This window comes from Mya arenaria, chromosome 13, assembly GCF_026914265.1.
Source record: "Mya arenaria isolate MELC-2E11 chromosome 13, ASM2691426v1".
Taxonomy (NCBI): domain Eukaryota; kingdom Metazoa; phylum Mollusca; class Bivalvia; order Myida; family Myidae; genus Mya; species Mya arenaria.
This window is the reverse complement of record NC_069134.1, coordinates 67,162,606-67,189,310: the sequence shown is the minus strand read 5'-3', so window position 1 is coordinate 67,189,310 and position 26,705 is coordinate 67,162,606. Positions and strand designations below refer to the sequence as shown.

The 26,705-nt window shown below is 35.7% G+C and overlaps 2 protein-coding genes across 2 annotated transcripts; both read left to right on the top strand.

Moving 5' to 3' along the window:
- The first annotated feature begins 2,103 nt into the window (after positions 1–2,103).
- LOC128214154 (sodium-coupled monocarboxylate transporter 1-like) lies at positions 2,104–4,948 on the top strand. Its single transcript, XM_052920468.1, has one exon. It carries the CDS (start codon positions 2,219–2,221, stop codon positions 4,127–4,129), a length of 1,911 nt encoding a protein of 636 aa, XP_052776428.1. The 5' UTR covers positions 2,104–2,218; the 3' UTR covers positions 4,130–4,948.
- Positions 4,949–7,535: 2,587 nt separating this feature from the next.
- Positions 7,536–12,821, top strand: LOC128213166 (uncharacterized). The gene is made up of 3 exons (XM_052918717.1): positions 7,536–7,603; positions 8,803–8,990; positions 12,320–12,821. Exons 1-3 carry the CDS (start codon positions 7,601–7,603, stop codon positions 12,522–12,524), a joined length of 396 nt encoding a protein of 131 aa, XP_052774677.1. The 5' UTR covers positions 7,536–7,600; the 3' UTR covers positions 12,525–12,821.
- The last annotated feature ends 13,884 nt before the right edge of the window (positions 12,822–26,705 follow it).

Genomic DNA, 26,705 nt, shown 5'->3' with positions numbered 1-26,705 from the left:
TCTGATTTAGAAAAAAATACACATTTAATGCAAAACCATGTCAGACAATTAGCGAAATATATTGTAAAAGTTTACACGCTTAGATGAAACGTCCTATTCTCTTAACTTCTTATATTGTGTTGATAAATTTGTATTCGCTCTATTATCACTGTTGATATCACATTTACATTGTACACTTAAATATCTTTATATATTTATAATATTTCTGACATAGTCATTGTATGAAATGCATTTATCACTTAAATGTATCATTTTGCAATAATTGCACTTACTCGATTGATTATTGTTGTCTTAATTCCAGTCATTGATGCTATGTAAAATAGTACTTGATTGTTTGTATATCTGCACTGTTACAAACAACTTATGTTTTACATGAAATATGCTCCATATACAGCCGATATATAGGTGACTTATAGGCCCAATTTACTTACTTACTTACTTACTTACTTCATTGCATTCGCAACGTTCATGACATTCACAACTTTCACGACATTTGCAACATTCAAGACCATTACAATATTCAAAACATTGACGTTTTTCGCGACAATTAAACTTTCACAACGTTTACGACATTCGAGAATTTCACATCATTTAAAACATTTGCGACATTCATAACACTCACAAAATGTACAGCATTCGCTAAATCAAAGCCCTGTTCAGCGCTTAATGCAGCGGCAATTGTGTCAACATTTGTGCAAAAATATTCGATGGTTTAGCATATAAATAGAGAATTGGAAGTTTATCTGGCGAGGCCGAGGAATTTATCGGGTGAGCCAACGTCCAGGTACGACCATAACACATTTTGTATTATTTCATATCCAATGCGAGTCTAATACAATTAAAATCAAACTGACAAGTTTATTATAATATTTCAACGTTGAAATAACAATTTGGTTTGATTTATAATCAAATTCCAAAATCTTAAATTTTCAAGTTCCTTTACTTTTTTATTCACATGCTTTTAGGACAGAAATTTGTGTTAATGTATTTTAAATGTAGTGCATTCGTTCGATTAAGGACAGTTTTAACATATTTTCGATATGTATTTCACGGGACGAAAAACAATATGAACACGTTAACGTCGTGTCTGAGCCAAATCCAAATATAACGTCGGACCTCTATTTCTATAACACCGGATAGGCATTTTCGGCTACTAATAATTCAGCCGTGCTGGTATAACAATATATGTTATGTGTTTCCGTTCCGGATAGAAAATTCCTACCCACGGGCTCGGAACGCAAGTACCCATGGGCTCGGAACGCAAGTACCCATGGGCTCGGAACGTAAGTACCCTTGGGTCGGATTTTTCTATCCGGGCCGGAAACACATGATTTCTTTTTCTAGCATACCTTAAATCACTTTTTTGCAAAGAAAGTTACGAAGAAAAACGCTTTTTATGTACATTTTACCAAAAGGCGCGTGCGATGATGTTTACTCACGTCATGACGCACAATAATTTTTATTCAGTGCATATATCAAAACGTATATTAATGTAGTGTAATTTAAGGGTTATTTTATTTTGTGTTGAAGCTATATGGTTTGTAAAGTAAATGTCGATCGATATAAATGATCGAATATGCATAGAGAACTATCATGATTTGCGTCAAGACTTCTTATCTTAAAGTTTTCTTAAATCTAAGCCCCATAAGAAAATTACAGTGTACTTTCATCCATCTTGGCTAAGAATATTGTAATTAAAAACAAAAGAAAGACAGCTTCAAACATCCTTAATGAAGGGACATTAAATCCCGATACCGTTCAAATAGTTGTGATATGGGTAGTCGGACATGAGTTCATTTACGATGTTGTTTGTTATCAGAGTTCAACAGTCCGTACCTGCAGTATATTAGATGACAAGCAATGCATGGGAAGATCAGGCGATAATACCACATACATGTAAATACATTTATGTAGCAACGTCATTTATAACACTGGTTTGTATTTCTTATATCGATGAAATTGCACCTTGAAATGAATCGTATTCGTTTTTGGATTGAGATTTATCTAATATCTAATTACACATAGCTTTAAAACTTACTGCCGTTGCGTCTGAGTGGTTCCCACTTAAGCATTCGCTATTCAAATACGAGCAGTAGAGAAGGTCACTGACAGAGTAAACAAATCTTGTATAACAGGGACTGTCAGCAGGCATTGATGTGCATAAATGTGAATATATCTGTCAAATACTGACGCAGTTTCGTTTTCACAAATTATCAAAATGGATAAGAAAGATTTAAGTATATTTACAGGACGAAAGGGTGAATTTGGGACTGTTGATTATGTACTGTTTTCTCTTGCGTTCGTTGCATCTGCTGCGATCGGGTTTTACCATGCATACAGAGATAGAAACAAGCGAAAGGCCGAGGACTTTCACCTTGGTGGTCGAAAGATGCATCCAATTCCAGTGAGCCTGTCGTTGTCAGCTACGTTTCTTTCCTCTCTGACTCTCCTGGGCACTCCTTCCGAGGTCTACACCAACGGCACGATGTTCTACTGGATCGTTTTGGCGATGGTTATAGCTATAGCTGCAGCGGCACACATATTCGTTCCAGTATTCTACAGGCTGAATATCACCAGCTGTTTTCAATACTTCGAGATGAGGTTCGGCAAAGTAGCGCGTTTCATCACATCGATACTGTTCATGATTCAGACGTTGGTATACATGGGATTCGTCCTGTATGCCCCCTCTCTAGCACTTGAGGCTGTCACAGGAGTTTCACTCTGGGGTTCCATGATCGGGACAGCCGCGATTTGTACACTTTACACCACTCTCGGGGGAATGAAGACGGTGATATGGACAGACTCACTTCAATTCTCAATCATGGTTGCTGGTCTGTTGGCAGTAATTATTGAAGGTTCCAAATATGCAAACGGTTTTGAAAATGCTTGGAATATCGCAAATGAAAATGGCAGAATTGAATTCCTAGAGTTTTCACCCGATCCGAAGACACGTCATAGTGTATGGACAGTAGCTATTGGCGGGTCATTTTTCTGGTTGTACCTGTACGCTGTCAACCAGGCTCAAGTTCAACGTGTATGCTCCTTGCCTACACTCAGAAAGGCAAAAATAGCGATGTGGCTGAACCTTGTGGGACTCATTCTTATTGTTACCCTGACCTGCATGATCGGTGTAGTGATATATGCTGTTTATCAATCATGCCATCCTGTGACAGCCGGACTTATTAATAGAAGTGACCAGTTACTGCCATTGTTTGTTATGGACACCTTGGGGAAAGTTCCGGGGCTGGCAGGTGTGTTTATTGCGTGCGTATTTAGCGGAGGTTTGAGTACAATATCGTCAGGACTAAATGCAATGTCAGCTGTTGTACAAGAGGACTATTTGAAGCCGATAGCAAATGCGTGTAAAAGCAAACTATTCGCAAAGTACGGGATTGTTATTTCTAAAATCCTCGTTGTTGTAATGGGTTTCATCCAGTTTGGATTTGCAGTCTTGATATCAAAGTTTACCGGTTTAATTGTACAGTTCTCTTACAGTTTGTATTCAATAACGGCAGGTCCTATTTTTGGCTTGTTCGTAGCAGGTATGATATTTCCATGGACAAATGAGATTGGCGCTGTGGCTGGATTTATCGTTTCCCTGGCATTCATGTGCTGGCTTGGACTAGGAAAGCTTATAGAATCACCAAAGGGGCCATCTTTTCCATTACCTACCTATACCTATGGGTGTAATAACTCACTTTACACCACAACGACACTTCTTCCAACGTCCATGGCAACAAACATGACAACAATCATGATGAACACCGACGAACCAGTTCTCTACGACTTCTATCGGATATCATACCAATGGTACACCGGTCTGGGAATGATCATTGCTGTCTTTGTTGCTGTGCTAGTAAGTTTTCTTACTGGATACACACGGGCAGACACTATTGACAGCCGGCTAATGTGCCCGATATTTGACACAATGTTTCCATGTCTTCCTGAGAGTATACGTAAACCACTGCGGTTCGGTGTAGTGTACGGAAAGGAAGACAAGTATGCTGCAGATCACAACAAGGAAGGATTAGATAATAATGTGTTTGCTGACGACCATAATCCAAACACGAAGGATGGATTAGATATTAATGCTTATGCTGACGAAAATAATTCAAGCACGAACTTATAGAAAACAAAACAACTTTTGCATCATTGTACGTCTTGGCAGCATGCCATATAATTTCACAATTCTGCCAGTTACAGAACAGAACTGAACAAAGATTATTCTTAACATTTTAGTCTGCTTTTGGATATTTCAAGCATTTTGATATCGTAGGCATATTTTAAAAAAAGGAAAATATGTAAATGTAATCAATTCATTTCTCTTTAGTACTGTATATGTTTTTATACCAAACTTTTGAAATCCAAATGTTGTATATACTCTTAACAGTGTTTATCATCGTAGTTTTGTCAGCGGCCGCTTTTTCCTTCGACGCCAGTGTTTATTATCGTAGTTTAGTTAGTAGCCGCTTTTCCCTTTGGCGCCAGTGTTTATTATCGTAGCTTTGTAAGAAGCCGCTTTTCCATTTGGCGCCAGTGTTTATTATACTAGTAGTACCTTAGTAAGTAGCCGCATTTCTATTTGGCGCCAGTGTTTATTATCGTAGTTTAGTTAGTAGCCGCTTTTCCATTTGGCGCCAGTGTTTATTATAGTACCTTAGTAAGTAGCCGCATTTCTATTTGGCGCCAGTGTCAATAGAATTTGAGATTATCTACCAAATGTAATAAATGATTCATTTTTATATATTTTACTTGTTTTAGATAGAATGATTTTCCTCAATTCCACAAAATGTTCTTACAGCGCCAATCTACATTACTATAATACTCTCTATATATTTCAAAGTTTGTCATTTTGAAAAAGCACTGTGTTTTGTAGTCTTCGTAAACGTCAATGTTGTGACGGAATAAATTATTTTATAGAGATGTTATTGAATAAAGAATTAAATACAAGAAATTCTTATAAGTTTTTATTATAGTTAGTTTCTACACGTAAACATCGCGGTGAGGAGTGTGTTCAGCTCGTAAACACTATGGTTCATAGGCCAGACATGGTCAAACATTTGTTTGTTAAATAACTTATCTTAGACTGTTTTCACCCAATAGACAATTCTTTTTTATATTGCTCATCATTGTTTCTAAGAAGGATGTAGCTAATCGGATTACTCGATATAAATAACGGGCATACACAATGAATAAAGGTTATGATGTATGACGATAAGATTGACTTATGTTGAATATTGAATACCAGCCCTGAAAGTATTATACATGAATCAAGAATAGTAGTTATAGCCAACCTGCACGTCTACTGGGGAACTGGCATGCACAAGCGTTGTTTTTTTGCGAAGGCCGTATTATCCCATATTTATTGTGGTCATTTTAACAGACAGTTCCATCGGACCCATTGAACTGTGCAATATTCATTTAATGTATCTGTAAAGATACATTATTGACACAAGCCTTTGTAAGGATTGTAACTTAAGTTGCGTTCGAAAAAGAAAAAAGAAAAAAACAACATACAACTTAAATTCGATATAGACTACATAAACTAAAAGAAAGTTTTGGATCTTGAATATCAATACAAACATGAATGCAGTTTCTCCTTTTAAATCACACATCTTTAACTTGATTATGCAGGTAAGTGCACTAGGGGATCCGGGGGGGGGGGCATACATGGCGCTCCCTCCACCATAAACTCGTCCAAGTTTAATTTAATGTAGAAAAATATAAGTAATAACATATGCACCAAATGCACCATTTCGGACTAAAAAAGAAGAATAAAATTCCTTAGAGGGTACCCCCAAACCCACCTGCTAACACTTTCAATCACATAGAGTTCGGTTCGATGGAGTGACGCAAGTCAAAAGGTTACGTCCTTAGTTACGCCCCCTCTAAAGTCGAATCCTGGATCCGTCCCTGAAGTGACCTTACATACTACATGAAAATATGTTTGTAATTAAACGTCGTTTTGTTTACTATAATTTATTAGTATACTGGGCACTGGATCAAAAGCAGTCATGAAGAACATCTCACTATGTATATAAAGTAATAAACACCTATTTCTCACGGATACCTGTCACCTGGTGCGAATCGTGTCAGATTCACAGTTCAAAATATACATGAATAGAAAAACCATCTGTGTGTGAAAAAATACATTAAGAGCTCTCATTCGCTTGGTGAAGTATCTCGACGCCTTTGAAAAGGTAGGATACATGACACTGAAATACGAATTCTGTTTAATAAGTAAAGGCATTCTTGCGTGGGTTGATAAACTTCACGGTAGTCTATTTACTCTATTTCTATTAAGTATACCAATCTCCAGATGAGTTTGGAGATCGCGCTACAGCGAATGTTAAATCCCTTAAACACTAGGTATGTACATTTTTGTTATATATGATATATTTCTTAATTATAATTTTCATCTTTCCTTAAATATATATAACGTTCACTATGTTTGACTATATACGGTGTCTATATATTGATCAATATATATTTCAGCTATAATGTTTAACACTATGGTTAAGCCGCGTATTTTGGTTGGTTTTCATATTACCCTGTCGATAATATCTTCAATGATTTATAAACTGTTCATGAATAAAATTAATGAATGGTTCTCACACAATTCATGAATTATGCATAAACATGAAATACTAGTTTATGAACCAGTTAAAGGTAATGAACACAAATATCATGAAATTAATAAACAGGTAAGAGTTCTTGAACCCATAGTTCATGAAGTTCATAAACCAAACACAGTTAAAGAACCACGTACTGTTCATAAACACAGTTGATGATTCTGGGACACCTTAATTTATTGGTAGTCGGGGTGGTCCCTTGACATATATCATAGAAGATTGGGGTCTCAGGGATGTAGTTTGTTGTCCAGTAATCTTCAATGTCAGACTTGTCAATAAATCCCATGGCAATACCTAGAGCAATGAAGAACTTCATCCCTTCCAAGGCAACGTCCTCGCATTTATATTTCCCACTGCTCAACACCTCGTTCTATGGAACCAATATTCTAGCATTAACCTGTCAATCCATCGTATTGTCAGGAATCTGTTCAACGGCAACTCATATGACTTGCAACAGCGGGCAACATTTGAGGGAGATATAGGGTATAATACAAGCAGGCCATCTTAACTTGCATTTACAAGGACCAAGAAATATTTGACAAACTACAAACTACTGCCAAAGGGTAAAATGCACTTCAAATACTTTTATTCATTATGACAAATTGAACCCCCAGCAATAAAAACCAAGTACACACCTTTCATATGATGTGTACAACTTCGTATTAAAACAATCAAAACAAATATGCCGCGTCAAATCAAAGTAAAATTTAGCTTAAATGAGATTATATCTGAGCTTAAAGTGACTCGCTCATGTCTTTGGACCAAAAATTAGTTTTCCCGGTAATGCATCAGAGAACACATATTTCATCATTATTTTACTCTATAATATCGAAATTGCAGAAAAATACAGTTATAGCATAAAAAGGTATTCTGTTTTTGGTGGATCTCGAATCAACGCCAGTAAAGTCAAGAAAAAAAAGGATAGAAACAGCCGGCTAGTCCACACGGCCACCGGGACTTTAACAAAAATGGTGGATATGTTGACCTGTTAAGGATTCATTGATAACATCACGTGATAACACCAATCACGCAACACAACAGTCGTAATTAATTTTCAATCGGGTTATAAACGCTAATGAAAATTGTGGTCTTCAAAGACGATGTTTGAGCAAATACCAACATTTGCTGAAGGGTTCCAGTTTTGGGTATTTTTGTTTTAACACTCCTTATGATTTGCCGCACTTCATTTCGTAATTAAAACATGAGTGCACTTTACAAACCATGAGCGTGTCACTTTAAAAAATCTTTCACGAAGCTAGCAATGCAAGTGTTCGACTAACGATTTTAGGATGCAATGACGCAATATATACATATAAGATGTAACATGTTATTTTTGCTTGAATGCTCTTTAATGGTTTTCAACGACTTCTTCTTATGATTATCATCACGGTAAGCTACTTCTTTGTCCAATCAAGCAATTTACTTACGTGACACGAACTATCAAATTACCACAAATTAAACTTGCATTGGTTTTGCGGCTTAATATTTTTAGACATATTTTATAGCATTTGATTGATTTACATTTAACTCATGCACTTTAAAAACATTCCCTTGCCAACACATTCCCTTTGCCAACACATAGGATTACCACGCAACGTTGTACATCGATGTTACATGTCTTGAATCATTACACGTGTTGATCTTCATTCATTCAACGATGACGTGTTCCTGAGATAATTTTTACGACATACATTTATAAAGATTTTAGAGTTTATTTTAAAATACATGAGGCAAATTGTCCATGCGTACACACACAGTAATGCACTAGTCAATTGTAACCACGCCCCCCCGATCCAGGGTATACCGGGGATAGCCGGGGAAATGGGCCGTGTTTTTACCTTCCAAGCTGCCCCGTAGTGCCGGGTGAATGCGGTGGTTTTGTCTTCGCGCAAAATATAGCAGGGTATGGGCCTTACCATCAGTTTATCCGGGGTTGGCTGGACCGAAAGTCAAAGTATCCGCTATTCCCCGGAACTGGGAGGGGGGGTTGGGGGGGGGGGGGCTGTGTGTGGTTATAATTGACTGGTGCATAAAACATGTATATTGTATTTCAGTAGTCATACATAGCAAGCATTTAACAAATCATCTAAAGCTGTTGAAAGATGTTTTGTGTTCACTCCATTTATCTGCTCTTTTCTTGTTTACTGTAATTTGTTATCGGACTCCCTAGATGCCGCTGTTCCGAGAGCAAAAGCAGATGACGTTGGTGGCCATGGCGGCCGGTGTCGGAGCGGCAGAGGGCGCCAGCATCCTGTACTACATGATAGTTCCGTGGTTTCTACTTCCGGGCCAGAGGTCGCTCTACAGCTCCCTTGCATGTAATCTTCTGCTCATCACACTAGTTAACAAACTTGTACGGTAAGTACGCGGGTAATATCAAGGGTACGCAATGCTATTTTTGGTCCAGATGTTGCATATTTGATGAATGTATCTGAAAAAATAAACTTGCAGTATTCTTCATTTTCCAATTAATCTTCATAAACTCCAAGAAAGTAGTCTCGACTGCTTACTTCTCGTTTTGTTTAGGACAATTTGATAAAGTAGATAATGGTACATTGAACTCTGCAAGCTATTGAAGGCACAAGGCAATGGACCAACTAACAACGAGACACGTACAGCGTACTAAACCACAGGCAGACCACACACATGCATGCATAATTATATAGTATGGCTACCGTCGGGAAGGAGTTTATACGTTGCTGAACCAGTTTGTTAGTGCTCGACTTTACACGTGTATGAACGTTTGTCTAAAAAGTGTAAATATCAAGCAAGTACAAAACAAAACGTCACAACTAATAACAAAAACAACAAAATACAACGAAACAATAAACCCTCAATACACTGAAATAACACTATATTGTCTGCTGATACACATAGAACTACCACCTTTAATGGTCATTGAAAGCGTTAAAGAATTCACGAGGGTTTTAAAGGCTCTTTGATATAAAGAAGTTAAACAGAAGGGAAAAATGTATTGCATATCAAGACTGTTGAATATCAAAAGCTGCGGAAACCACTAAACACGATGGACACAATTGCAGCAGGTGCATTTCAAATAAAATGACCAAATGCTGACTACAATATCCAGTAAAGAAAATACAGGATTTCTAAAAAAACATTAAAATTTGCCTAAAAAAACAAACTCGCCTTATTAATAACTTTTAAGAATTTAAAAAAAACTTTATTATTCTGATTCATTTCGAGGATTTTTTTCGACTCATCGTCGTGGTATTCTGTACGTTAAGCTTTGGGAGATATTAAAATTTAAAAAAAAAAATTTCTAATTCCGGTTGAACAAAATGATTTAGAATACAACCTACATTTAAGCAAATGGAATTGCAGATAGGTTATCATTATGTACTAGGCTTAATCATTAGGAATTTCACCTTTCGTTTAAAAGGTCCGCCTACTGCCACTCATCCGATACACAATCCCAACGTCAGATTTTGCGTTGACAATATGTCAGCCAATGAGGTTGCTATTTTTGCTCTTTAAGACAGAGAGTTAACCTGAAGCAATATATTAATGATTAAAAAGGGCTCGTTCGCTACGCTCACTCCGCCCATTCTTAATCATTAGCATATTACTTCATGCCATCTAACTATTACATAATGTTTGTCATTAGTAGAACTAAGTGTCACCTTTCCTTTGATATTCATGGACTAAATAGTGCAAAAAGGCCGGAAATATAAATTTTAAAATGCTATTAAATATGTCTTATAAACTCCTATCTGAAATTAGCTGTATAATTTGTATTTGTTTTAAATCTGTCAATGTTTTTTTATTATAAAAGGTGTGTGCATGTTACATTTAAGAGTCGCCTCATCTTGCGGGTTATCATGAAGCAGACTCGCGAAATATACATGACCCCATTGGGGTCAGTGGTCTAGTGGAATAGGTGTCTGCCTCTCACCCGAGATGTTTTGGGTACGATCTCAACCAGGTGGTACTTCCTCATGACCAATAAAGAAGGCTACAGTACTGGGTTCTGCCCAGGAAACAAACTCGAAAATAAATTATATCGACTTTCATCTTTCTGCACAATCTAGCTACAATAAATTCAACGTATAGTCAATTGCTTTAACATATAATAATATATTGCATATAAGCTTGACTCTCGACAGTATCTGGACAAATATGAACATATAAAGAACAAAAGTGCAATAAAGCAAGTGGACATTGGTTAAACGATTGGTATCATCAAAACAGGTCATGGAATAGTTTATCATTAATATAAATTTATCGTTTAAACGTGATGATAAAATCAATCAGAAAAACAATGTATTGTATAAGAATGTCTATATTACATCATTTTGAAATGTTTAATTATTAATGTACGTGATATTAGCGACATAGCGGCACAGCGGCCTAGCGGCGTGAAGTCAACGGCCTAGCGGCCAAGCGGCGTAAAGTCAGCGGGCTAGCGGCCTGGAGGCCTAGCGGCCTAGCGGCCTAGCGGCTTAGCGTCGTGAAGTTGGCGCCCAGCGGCCTATTTTTTTTCTCTATTTCAAAGCAATTGTTAATGCGTTTTTTGGAAAACAATGATAAATCCAATTTTTTTTATTCATACAGTAACATAGCCGCCTTATATTGTTTTCTATTGAGAGCATTTTTGCTAAACGTTTTCTTCTAAAACATTGATAAATTAACTGTTTTAATGCACAAATTATAAATCTGAAGCGATTTTTCCAAAATACGCACTAACAATTGCTTGAAAAATAGAGAAAAAATTAGGCCGCTAGGCCGCCAAATTCACGACGCTAGACCCCTTGGCCGCTAACTTCACGCCGCTTGGCCGCTAACTTCACGCCGCTTGGCCGCTAACTTTACACCGCTAGGCCGCTAGGCCGCTCACTTCACGTACATGAATTATTAACAATTTAATCGGAATGTTTTTCGACACAGCCCTTTATATCTGTTTTGAAATGATAATAATTTCATTAGCATTCTCAGATAAGGCCACAATTGAAGTGTCTATTTTTTTTTATCTCATCCGCTTTACTCCTTTATAAAGATCGAAAAAAAATAATAACAAAGGTAGAGGCTTTACAGCCTTTTGGGTAACTATACGGTATTTTGTGAGTCAGTCGTGTAAGGTTAATCAAACAATAAGCTGATTAAAGAACACATACAAATGTTTGCAAATACCTCACACTTTGATAAACTGTTTATTTTTTCTTGCAAAAACGTTACTTTGCGGGTTTTTTTATTTGTCTGTTTATATGTTATAATCTTCAAATACTTTTTAGACATTTTATTTTTGAATAATCTTTTGTAAATGATATTTAACTGACACATTTGAATCGAATTTTGCTTTGTATAGAAACACGTGCATGTTAAGTGTACCAAAAGGGGTCGCCATGACCGTTAAGCAATTCTTTGCTAGAGGGGGAAAATGAATCTATCAAACGGTTTTCTTTAGTTAATACTTACTTCTTTTCACTCGATTGTGACGAAAACTGTTTGCTAATAGAATTACTGTCGAGTCGGTTTCCTGTGTAGAAACCAGTACTGGTGTTCAGTTTGTAGATGCCATAAGAAAGAACCCCAGGTGTGGAACGAACCCCCAACCTCTTGGGTTAGAGGCGGACCCTATACCAATAAACCACTCTCACGCCCTTTTCTCTCTTCTTATTCACAATGCGGGCTAGTACCTTTGCAATCAAAGCATATTTTCCTTTTGCAAGGACATACTGGAGCGTCCGGACATGGAAGGACGCCATCATGTTGAGTACATGGCTGTCCCTTTGTTACGCGGCCATACACGCTCCTTACGTGATCACGTGGTGGAACCCGATGTCCTACACGTATCTTGCGGGACCCATAGCTCACACACTGCTACAGCTATCAGCCATGACCGTTGCATTGTGGTACATAAACACTAAGCGATAGAATGCGTATTTGAGCAGTAAGTTTGTGAATTAAATTAAAAAAATAAGACAATCTTTTACACACTTTTTATTTTTCAAATTTCTATTTCGGTGAAAATTTCCTCATTTTGTGCAATGTGTTATGTATACATGTTTTTGTTATGTTATTGTAATTAAATCGCTTTGCATAAAATGAAATGTCTCCGGACCTCCGAACCTCTGATGTGCTTTGCATATTAATTTACCATCAATAAATATTATAAATGTAAGCACATTTTATTTTGTTCCATATTACCACGTTATGCATTCCTCAATGAACATTTTTCAAAAATCGGATTGCGGTTATCGGATTTAATTCGAATTAAATCCATAAGGGTGATTAACTGACAATATACAAATATTTGTCCGATTGGTGCAATGGTTACATAATTGAAAAGTAATTCAATATAATATCTATCAATTTTTCTCAAAAAGATTTGTTACTTATAGCAAAATGTAAGAATATGCAAAAGAACAACAGTATTACGGCCACCGAACTATTGCCCGGTATTCAAAAGTCCGGCCAGCTCGGGAAACCTTACACATGGTTTCTGGCCATTTCAGTAGTATTTAATATTGCATGCTGAATGATATTTTCTTGAAATGAGCACAAATTGTGGGTTTCACGTGTTATTTTAAACAATATATACTCGTTACAATGTGCAAGGTACCGATGATTTTTTATCATTTATTTATTAATCATTTTTCTAACACTATAAAGTACATTGAATAATAATGCTTAAAAGAAAACGTCGATGCTTAACTCCGCCAAGGGCTTTGGATTTATCATAAAATCAACAAGAGCGCAAACTTCTTTAATTTTATCTCAAGGCTCTACTAAAGCGTCGCTAAAATTCCTGAGTTGATTCCTGGTAGAAACCCCTTTGTGTTATTGTTTGACACGAGGAAGTTGTACATATATGTTAGTGTACATAGGGTATTCCGACACAGTGTAAACATGCAATTGCTCTTCATTCGGTGTCCAAGGTGGTTTCTAGAAATATCGTTTTAACATATAGAAAACAACGTTTATACCGAATACCGAATCGAGGGCGTTGTTTACCCAAAACAATGAACCAGGTAACCTGGACGCATCTGACATTACTACCATTGGGATTATTTAGTAAGTATATAAAGGGGTATCATTCAAAATTCATAAACAATGTTTATACGAATCGAGGACATTTTTAACCCCAAACAACGAACCAGGAAACCTGAACGCACCTGACATTACTGTCCTTGAATCCATTTTTGAAAAATAAAAATTACTGATAACAGGATTGTTACTGTGAAATAAATAATTGAAACGCACAAATATTAAATGACTGTTGGGTCCTAAAAGATTTACAGTAATTAAAAGTCGTCTCATAAGGTATAAATACCGTGTTTTCTACTCCTTTTTCAAATTCATTTCGAAATCCTTCATAAGAATAATTGTCGTTTCGGTAAATTGAAACAATTGTAATAAGTGTGCACATTTCGTTATGCTATGTATACTTATCAACATGTCAGGTGCATTCTCCATTTATTATGTGCACATTTCATCATGCTATGTATACGTATCAACATGCTATGTATACTTATCAACATGCTATGTATACTTATCAACATGCTATGTTTACTTATCAACATGCTATGTATACTTATCAACATGCTATGTATACTTATCAACATGCTATGTGTACTTATCAACATGACTGGTTCATTCTTCATTTATTATGTGCATGCTTCATTATGCTATGTATACTTATCAACATGTCAGGGGCATTCTCCATTTATTATGTGCACATTTCATTATGCTATGTATACGTATCAACATGCTATGTATACTTATCAACATGCTATGAATACTTATCAACATGCTATGTTTACTTATCAACATGCTATGTATACTTATCAACATGCTATGTATACTTATCAACATGCTATGTATACTTATCAACATGTCTGGTTCATTCTTCATTTATTATGTGCATACTTCATTATGCTATGTATACTTATCAACATGTCAAGTGCATTCTCCAAATCGTTACGTGCATACTTCATTATGCTATGCATACTTATCAACATGTCAAGTGCATTCTCCAAATCGTTACGTGCATACTTCATTATGCTATGTATACTTATCAACATGTCAAGTGCATTCTCCATTTCGTTATATGCATACTTCATTATGCTATGTATACTTATCAACATGCCAAGTGCATTCTCCATTTCGTTATGTGCATACTTCATTATGCTATGTATACTTATCAACATGTCAAGTGCATTCTCCATTTCGTTATGTGCATACTTCATTATGCTATGTATACTTATCAACATGTCAAGTGCATTCTCCATTTCGTTATATGCATACTTCATTATGCTATGTATACTTATCAACATGCCAAGTGCATTCTCCATTTCGTTATGTGCATACTTCATTATGCTATGTATACTTATCAACATGTCTGGTTCATTCTTCATTTATTATGTGCATACTTCATTATGCTATGTATGCTTATCAAGATGCCAAGTGCATTCTCCATTTCGTTATGTGCATACTTCATTATGCTATGTATACTTATCAACATGTCTGGTTCATTCTTCATTTATTATGTGCATACTTCATTATGCTATGTATACTTATCAACATGTCTGGTTCATTCTTCATTTATTATGTGCATACTTCATTATGCTATGCATACTTATCAACATGTCAAGTGCATTCTCCAAATCGTTACGTGCATACTTCATTATGCTATGTATACTTATCAACATGTCAAGTGCATTCTCCATTTCGTTATATACATACTTCATTATGCTATGTATACTTATCAACATGCCAAGTGCATTCTCCATTTCGTTATGTGCATACTTCATTATGCTATGTATACTTATCAACATGTCAAGTGCATTCTCCATTTCGTTATATTCATACTTCATTATGCTATGTATACTTATCAACATGTCAAGTGCATTCTCCATTTCGTTATGTGCATACTTCATTATGCTATGTATACTTATCAACTGCCAAGTGCATTCTCCATTTCGTTATGTGCATACTTCATTATGCTATGTATTCTTATCAACATGTCAATTGCATTCTCCATTTCGTTATGTGCATACTTCATTATGCTATGTATACTTATCAACATGTCAAGTGCATTCTCCATTTCGTTATATGCATAATTCATTATGCTATGTATACTTATCAACATGCCAAGATCATTCTCCGTTTCGTTATGTGCATACTTCATTATGCTATGTATACCTACCAACATGTCAAGTGCATTCTCCATTTCGTTATGTGCATACTTCATTATGCTATGTATGCTTATCAACATGTCTGGTTTATTCTTCATTTATTATGTGCATACTTCATTATGCTATGTATACTTATCAACATGCCAAGTGCATTCTTCATTTATTATGTGCATACTTCAATATGCTATGTATACTTATCAACATGTCAAGTGCATTCTCCATTTCGTTAGATGCATACTTCATTATGCTATGTATACTTATCAACATGCCAAGTGCATTCTCCATTTCGTTATGTGCATACTTCAATATGCTATGTATACTTATCAACATGCCAAGTGCATTCTCCATTTCGTTATGTGCATACTTCAATATGCTATGTATACTTATCAACATGTCAGGTTCATTCTCCATTTCGTTATGTGCATACTTCATTATGCTATGTATGCTTGTCAACATGTCTGGATCATTCTTCATTTATTATGTGCATACTTCATTATGCTATGTATACTTATCAACATGTCAAGTGCATTCTCCAAATCGTTACGTGCATACTTCATTATGCTATGTATACTTATCAACATGTCAAGTGCATTCTCCATTTCGTTATATGCATACTTCATTATGCTATGTATACTTATCAACATGCCAAGTGCATTCTCCATTTCGTTATGTGCATACTTCAATATGCTATGTATACTTATCAACATGCCAAGTGCATTCTCCATTTCGTTATGTGCATACTTCATTATGCTATGTATGCTTGTCAACATGTCTGGATCATTCTTCATTTATTATGTGCATACTTCATTATGCTATGTATACTTATCAACATGTCAAGTGCATTCTCCAAATCGTTACGTGCATACTTCATTCTGCTATGTATACTTATCAACATGTCAAGTGCATTCTCCATTTCGTTATGTGCATACTTCATTATGCTATGTATACTTATCAACATGTCAAGTGCATTCTCCATTTCGTTATGTGCATACTTCATTATGCTATGTATACTTATCAACATGTCAAGTGCATTCTCCATTTCGTTATGTGCATACTTCATTATGCTATGTATACTTATCAACATGTCAAGTGCATTCTCCATTTTGTTATGTGCATACTTCATTATGTTATGTATGCTTATCAACATGTCAGGTTTATTCTTTATTTATTATGTGCATACTTCATTATGCTATGTATACTTATCAACATGCCAAGTGCATTCTCCATTTCGTTATGTGCATACTTCAATATGCTATGTATACTTATCAACATGTCAAGTGCATTCTTCATTTCGTTATATGCATACTTCATTATGCTATGTATACTTATCAACATGTCAAGTGCATTCTCCATTTCGTTATATGCATACTTCATTATGCTATGTATACTTATCAACATGCCAAGATCATTCTCTATTTCGGTATGTGCATACTTCATTATGCTATGTATACTTATCAACATGCCAAGTGCATTCTCCATTTCGTTATGTGCATACTTCAATATGCTATGTATACTAATCAACATGTCAGGTGCATTCTCCATTTATTATGTGCATGGTTCATTATGCTATGTATACTTATCAACATGTCTGGTTCATTCTCTATTTTATAATGTACATATTACTACATTATGTTATGTTTACTTTTCAACATGTGAGGTTTGTACTCCATTTTATTATGTGCACATTTCATTATGCTATGTATACTTATCAACATGTCTGGTGCATTCTTCATTTCATTATGTGCACATTTCATTATGCTGTGTATACTTGTCAAGATGCTATGTATACTTATCAAGATCATATGTATACTTATCAAGATGCTATGTATACTAATGAACATGTTATTCTACATGTCATTATGTGCAGCACACTTAATTATGTTATGTGTACTGATCAATATGTTAGTTATGTTCTATATCTCGTTATGTGCAGCTTTCATTATATTAAATGTACTGATCATTTTATAAGGTGCATTCTCCGGTTGTGCACACTTCATTATGATATGTTTGCTTATCAACATGTAAGGTTTGTTCTCTGTTTCGTTATGTGCACATTCCATTATGTTATCTATACTGATCGTCATGTGCATTCTCCATTTCGTTATGAACAGAAGAAAACAAAGCATTTATTTCTAAGAAGGTCATAGACCAACTGGTAAAACATGTACATATACAATGGCGACACAAAGCAGCAATAACACAATAAATACAGTCTATGAAAAAATAAAAAAAATGTAAAACAAACATATGATAATAAAAACATAATGATGCAGACAATTAGAGAGGTGTATTACTAGTTAATATTTATCTTTGGCTACATGAGATTGCTTGAATCACAAAACTTACACATATTACATGGAGTATAACGCAGTGTTTTTTTTTAATTCAAATGCTTAAAAAATAAACACACATTTTTCAAAATAGCTTCAATTTCGTTCCACTAATTTATGTATACTGTGGTGGTGTCTATTATGTGAACTCTAAAACAAATGATATTCGTTGTCAAATTACAACAATTATTATTCGATGGATCACAGCAACATATGTTTTTTAAAAAAGCCTGTTGAAATGTTATTTTCATGTTGCCCGCAAACAATATTGAGACCAAATTCAAAATTTCATGTTGCCATGATATGGTTTTAGACGCGTTGTTAAAGCGAGACTACTCCAGCGCTGTAAATGCTTGACTACCAGTGTTACTTCCCTGTTTAATAGAGTCGCTCCATGGGGAAATTAAAGTTAATGAGCCGTTAATAACCCTTAAAAAGTCGACAAATGCATTCATTCCATGTTGGATAAAATGTACAATGGACAATAATTAAAAAGTGAAAGCAAAGAAATGTAGCTGTTTACATATTTTAATGAAAACTATTGATGAACGTGATGAAGTCAATATTAATTGAACATTGGGACTACTATGAAATCAATCCTATTTTAATTTTGGAAGTATTATGAATGACATGTAATAATATCAATTTAAATCGATCCTGATATCTTCAAGGTTAAGATGTTGATAAAAAAAAATCCACTCGTTTTAGGAAAATTTGATATTGATGATCATAAGTTATCTGCAGTATAATTGTATAGGTTCATTTCTTAATGTTGTATAACTAATTATCTTATGTCGTGTTTAACTACAATTAATGCGCGGTTGTTACCAATAAATGCATTATAACATACACAATAACCAAAAGTACACATATATGTGTGTTTTTATTTTACTCAACGATAGGGCAATGAAATACACGTGCGAATATCTGAAACTGACCATGTCCAGTTTGCGCCGAGGAATTATGAGCTTTTCAAAGGCAGCACGGGATATCGGCGTTCCTCGGTCTAAAGTACATGGCCACAATGATAGTACGAGAAAAAAGCAGCTAACGGAGCAAGAACGAACTAGATTGGTTAATTTCGCTCTGTATTGCGCGGGCCAGCGCTTCAGCCTAACGAGGGACCAGGCCCGCGGTTATGTCCAACTGATAGCGAAACGCTCAGGCAATCAGTTTTGAACTTACTTTGAAACTAACCATTTAGGCACTATGATCTTGAACTTGACATGACGATATATACGCAATGAATAAATACCTGCGATAAAGATGACCATGAACAAGCGTTACCTAAGTATCACATGTCAGTCAGTAAAATGTTAACCAAAACTGGAGGAGCGTTCAATACAGCGACATGAAAAGCGAAAGCGAAAGCTTGAAGGGGAAGGCTAGTGAAGAGAAGTAAAAGGGATGTGGAGAAGATACAGAAAGAGGAGCAGACGAAGAGAGAGCAAGCGGACAAGGAGCAATTTGGACATTTGGCTGTAAGATATCATTTTGAGTGTCTGTGTCCGGCTGAAAAGTATGATCTAAGGGCGAGTCTTGAAGCAGGGGCAGAATGGTGTTGTGTGTTTTGCTTAGACTTAAAAGAATAGACTGATTATATTAATCATGAACCAGGTTATATCTGTTGTGTTGTATTATTTGTAATTCTCTTTTACAATACAATCTTATTCATGTACTTTTATTCGTTTAACTGTGAAACCACTTATTCATTTATTTATTTATTTTATTTATTCATTTATTTTATTTGCTCATTTATTTATTAAATGACGCTGTTTGTTCGTTTACGTATTTATTTAAAATTTAATTAAAATATAATTATTATTTTCAATCTCGTTTTCCGTTTCACTCACACACCATATATTGACTGTTAACTTTACCATTTAGATAATATAAACTAAATTCTCATCGATTGTTTGTGACAGGTTGTATTCTTATGAACGTCAGAAAAAAACCCGATACAGATCGGTTTTATAGTCATGAAGCGGTATTGAAATAAAACTGCCGGATACTGCTTCTCATAGTCCGTAAATTGGCACTAATTGATTACCCCCTTTGTGGCCACAATTCGGCATGACCATTGAATGACCAGGCTCTTTGATAGCTTCAGAAACAATTTGGGATAGCGACTCAAGCCATCACAGTCACCGTTCAGCTTGCCCGACTTGTAAACAATGTCAAAATTGTAAACTGATAAAGCAGCGACCCAGCTGTGACCGATTGCATCGAGCTTCGCTTTCGTCATGACAAAGGTCAACGGGTTGTTACCAATCGTGACTGTGAATTAATTATAATTATATAAGTAGTCGTGGAACTTATCGGTTACTTCCCACAAAAGCGCAAAGTATTTCAACTTATGGACTGTGTTTCTCCGCTCACTAAGTTTAGTTTAAACTTATTTATTTTACAACGATTGTGAAAAAAGTTATCACAACATAATATTAAACACTCTCGTTCGCACGATGAGAGAGTGTGTACTTATGTTGTGGGGGAAACCGGAATACCCGGAGAAAACCCACTTGTCCGGCTTGGTGACCACAAACCACACCCGCTCTTTTGGGCGGGTCCCTCAGCTGGCGATAGCAAAAACGCTCTCATTTCCATCATATTGCTCCTGCAACAGAACCACGCATTATCTATAACCACTTGCATCAGTATGGACCATAAAGGGTTTGGTAAAATCTGCAAATGCAAGTACAGGGAAACAGGCTAATTTCCCCCATAAAGCGATCAAAGTCGGACGGTTGCTCAAAGCCCACAAATCATCTAGGGGACTCTGTTTTTCTTGAACTTTTTCAACTTCTGGCATTCAAGCAGCTTGTTGAGATCTTTTTTGCGTAAATCTTAATATAGCTGCGGTAAAATCCTGTAGTGCCCCAGAATGATCTTAGATTTGAATAATTGGTGGGGATTGGCTAATTTGTCATACAACTACCTTTTGAAGGGTCAGTGCATCTTTGTTTTTGCGCACTTTTCCAATCCGAAATTTACTAGATTTTACCACGTCAAAATTCCTATAAGTTTAAAATAACGCCGGTCCATTTGTATATACGCACAAACAAACAAGATTTAAACTGGGAAACCGTTATGCGCTAATTTAAACGGGAAAACAAAGCTGGGACAGCAGCAGGATTTTTGCGTTTATTATTTTAACATTGTAGGTGACGTATAATCGGCCTCCTACTGGCTGGCATTGACAATTCTAGGCTTGTTCTGAGGAAATAATGTATTGGCAGATTTTTGGACCATCTGGTATCAAGCCCCTTTAAGAGTTCGCATTTAGAACCGTTGAGCTTGAGATCATGAGAGGAAATGCGCTTGAATAAATCCTGCAACCGGGCAGTATGCTCATCAAGAGACTCTAAAAAATGAGAATCTCGTCAATAAAGACAAGGCATTTGCAAAGGAGAAGATCGTCTAGAGTTTTTCCATTGCTCGTTGGAAAGGAGCACCTGCACTGTTTACTTATCCAAAAGCTTTACGTTCCCAATGCTATAATCCATGCCTTGATGGATCCTATGGTATGGTTGTTTGAATGGGGGGTTATCATTGAGAACAATATTGTGCTTAACCAGATTACAGTGACTTATATTTGGCGGTCTTGTAGAAAAGATATGTTGCGAATTGCCAGATACTTGACGTGAAGAAGCTGATCAGGTGTGAGATTTCCTGTCAATATTCACGCCTATCTCATTTATACTGGTAAATGAAGTTGAAGGTTGAGAAGAGACGCTAGATGTTAGGCCATATATACCACTGTTACTTCATAATGCAACAAATGTCAAATTTATGTTTGATGAAAAGAGGTTGAGCCGACACATTAAACACGGACTGGCATTTTTGAATAACCAACATGCTGTGGTACTTTCAAGACATTGGGCCTAACCATGAATGAACTGTTAACTAAAATGATTTTCAGTAATCACCTTTTGAATGTTGTGGCGGAGAACTCTTGCAACACCATTTATTGTGACAGTTTCAAACGGTGCGACTACAACTGTATGCTCATTTGTTGACCATTTTTCGACTCGGCGTGATACAAATGAGTCAAAATTCATGTTTCAGGGCTCTGGCAAAGCGGAGGCGATGACGGCTGCAGCCAGCTTAGAGCGCCGTACGACAAACTAACAGGGTACGATAAGTTTATATTCGTGTCTAATACTATAAAGTCTGTCACTGAAATTTCTAAATCAAGTGCAGGTATTGCAATTTTAACTTCAATGCATCCTTATATGTTTAAATTGTTACCATTGGCAACAGCAACATCAAGATTAATACAAAAATCATAAAGTTTTAGTAATGGTGGCTTATTTGTAAATAATAATAAAAAGAAGAAGAAACATTTGTAACCATGGAACCTATGTCAGTCAGTCCTTGTGTGTCATACCACTACAAGGACTTTTGTGTTTACCCCCACGAGTATGGCTGAAAGAATTGCCCTGTGACTGTGGTGAAATAAAGCCTGCAGGAGGGATAGCGACATTCAAATGCGGTGACAGATTCATCAACACGCTGGCCTGCGTAAAATAAATCCTGCATTGTAATGCCTTTGCGGGATGGTTCTCCATAATTTACCTCAAGCGTATGTAGAATGGAGTCAGAAACTACATGTGTCTCCAAGGGAACCATTGGTGCCTCGAAGGGACTACCTGGTAGCTGGGGTAGCTGGCTTGACTGTATTTTTTACCATGTCGCAGGCAGCGTACCTGATATCGCCATCATAGTTTGCAATTTCAATCATTGGGACAGGGTCGTCTCCAGAACAGTGAGGTAATTTAGATATTTTATAACTTGATACTTTACTCGATGGGTTGCTTGTGAAGGCCCTAGAGTAAATTGAAATGCACCTGGTTGAGCTATGATGCTAGAGAATGGGGCTTTTATTTTGGATTGGTTCCTGTCTCCTGAAATGAACTTTTGACAGGGAGGGTTTCATCAATGGAAAATGAATATTTTTGAAAGCACTTTTAACATGTGTTCTTCAGTTATTTTTATTATTTTTGGAGTACCAGAAGTGGGTGTTCATCTCCACGTCAACCTGCTCCGAATGTTTCCTCTTTAGGATCCATGGTGAGAAAAAAAATACAATCATATGTATAAAAAAGTACCAATGTATATTTACCATACCCAATTACCGTGTGGTGATGACATTTAAAAGAGAAAAGAACAGAAATGTTATATAACTACAAAGAAAGGAAAAAATACCAAGGAATTTTTTAAAGGTGCTAACTTAAATTTTACCAATGACGCATTTAGCCTAAATGTGATATTACATAAATGAAATAATTCTAGATTACTTAATTCAAAATTTTATTTGTAAATATGACTTAACCGGGTTTATTTGTAAACTTATGGCTACTGAGCTTGTTTCTGTAGTTTTTCACATAAATGCGTATTTTTCAACTAAATAATTGCCGTAAAGGTATACAAGAGGAAATAATAAAACACTTAAATTAAATTTTAAACACTAACAGTTTCCTTTGCCAATTGCTAAAGTAAAAAATGCTAAAAGTACATCACTGATAGAGTGAGAAAATATTTTAGTTGGATGAGTCACTGAAAAAGCTGATAAGATGAGTATATAGCCACTGACTTACACAGGGGTGTGAAAGATATTTGAATACAAACACAGTACTAAACTGACAGAAATTTAAACATTAATATATACGGACAGTTATTGAAATGTTGTAGTAAAGAATATAAAGTCAAACAAATGTGTGAGGGTGGATACGAACAGAATATGTAAAATGTAACAAAAAGTATTCCAAAGAAGAAATGTATGAAACCTAAAATATTATATAAAAAATGGACACTGAACAGGAATTGAAAAGATTTCACGCCAATGAAAACTATGCATATATCAAAAGGCGTTTGAAGAAATGTACACGTGTGCAACGTGGTAATGAATGGAAAACTAAACAAAACGATGAATGACTGAATAACCATAAACAATGACATGCATTTACTCACCAATTAGAAATAGGCATATAGAACAACCACACACGAGAATACTGAATTCGGGTCATTTTTTTTAAACATTTCTAATAACCAGTAAAATACATACATATGCTTCGGAAACAGACGTAAATACACTTTGAAAGAGAAAGCATTTGAAGAGTGATAGGTATAAAAAATGGGCACCACTGAACAGAAAAGTTTGTCATTTATTGCTTATATAAAGTGCATGCAGGCCGGAAATCAAATTGTACATGTTTTGGGCTGGGTTTGATCCCCGTTTACCAATGAAAATCATTACCCGAGGTACATGTCCTTTTTAAGATCGGCACTTTCATATATGGATAGTTTTCTTTATGCGTTCAAAATATTACTACATTTGATAGGAAAGTTTCATTACTGTGCAATACAGTATGTAGTAAACTGAAATTTGTCATTTAAACAGTTATTTCACCCGACAAATTCACAAAGTATCCCTGGAAATATATTCTAAATTTAGCGCCCATGTATCTACCTCATTAACATATATCGAAAGGGTAGTTGAGTAAGTAATAACGTTGGACTTTCCCATACATTTCTGTTGAATAAGGTATCGGGTGAACGTAGAGATTTTATCGGTCACTGTCTGTGACTGGAATACACCAAGTGTCTATGAGTAGTTACATTTAGGTACGGAATGGGCATGGAGCACGTGAAACACGCCATAAATAGAATGTCGCTTGGTGGATCGTGATATAAACTGTTGCTATCAAATTATAATAACACTAATGGTTTAATCAAATACTTTTGTAGTAATCTAAATAGAAATCATCAAGGTATTTTCGAAAGTTGTCTTTAATACAAACGCATGTAGTATTATCTCTTTCATATTATAGCGGCGATTTAGAACATTCGATTATAATTCATGCACGTACTACAACAATTACGTGCGTGTTGATATTTTATTAGTCACAACAGCACCAACAGCAGTTTATACACAAGCCGATGGTTAATGGTAAAATATTACATTATTCAATTATTAACTCTAGTTTTGACACGCATTAAATGCGACATTACAACGTCAACGATATAGAGAATACTAGGTTAGTGTCGTGGATGGAGGAAGTTTATCTGGCAAGGCGGAGGAATTTATTGGGTGAGCCGAAGGCGAACCCGATAAATTCCGCAGCCGAGCCAGATAAACTTTCTCCATCCACGGCACTAACCTAGTATTCTATTTATCCTGTTACTTTGTTATTTAAACACTATGAATTGCCTTAAAATTATTAAGTATTTTTAAAAATAAGGGGGACAACTGTTTTTCACTGGTGACGTCTGCATAATAGGTCTCCATGTTTAAATCGCCCCCGAAATAGTTCTTAAAATTGTTCAATTGTATTTAATACGCTTATAGTCAAAGTCATTGCATTTTAATATGAAAAATTAAATTCTAAACATGTAAAAACTTTTAAAAGTGTACAAACACGGATCAGTCACCAAACATTATCTGATAATGTAACAATTATTCCGCAAGTCATAGAGTACAGTACACAGGTCATGGTTCAAGATCACGAGTGTTTACAAACAACGCCACATGTTAAATGGATTTGATTCATGTTGATAGTGTTGTATGTTCAGAACTGCACCGGCAAAGAGATCATTCATTTATGTTTTAAGTGAGATTTTGTCATACACCACAGAAATGGAATAAACTATCGACGAGTATCGTTGAATGCTGTTTCACAAATTCCAGCATTTGCGGGTGGGGTAAGATTTTCACATCACATGTAGAGTTTCAGGTTGATTTTTTTGCCAGTGTCATTATTATGCAGATTGGTGGGGGTTTATGGGCGAGTGATTGTTGTGTTCGATTGGTGGCGTCTATTGATAAGATACTGAAACAGTATTTGTGCTTTTCCTCTGACACTGCAGAGTACAGAAAAGAAGTTCGTTTTCACGGTCACATGACCACCTGACTGTAGATAAACATCACGTGGTCTACTAACCTAATAAACTAAAGTTTACACGGCACCTTGTTATTGGATCGATTTGTATGCTAGTGACAGGATAAAAAACAATAAGCAAAAAGACGTCGACGTCTGTTATTTATTTGACAGATGTTTTGACTTGTAATTTAATCATATCTTAATAAATAATAGTCCGATTCATTAAACAAACACATGCCCATAATGGGAAGGGATGCATTTTCATCGTGGTAAATATCGTGAAAATCTATGATAGGCCATTTTTTTCCGAGCATACCGCACCAAGCCCTTTTGTAGAATTATTACCAAATTTATTCACTGCTTTAGTTTTTAATTTGAATATTCATTAGGTTTGAGTTTAAGTGTTACAATATAGTTCTATAGCAATGCTTTTTGATGTAATCTATTTTTTTGATACATTTTTCGAATGGTCGGTTAGATTTTTTTCTCTTCCTTTATGTTCCATCCACTCTTTGCACGTATATTATGCATATATATTGCACGCAGTTACTTTTCAATTTACGTAAAGAAAGAACATTTGAGTGTGATCAATCTTTTAATTTGTTTGTGTGTACAATTATTTTGGCATGCTTTCTTACGCAATCAGAGATATTTATTGTTGATTTGTGCTTGACACAATTTTAACTGCGGAGTACACATTTTTCACAT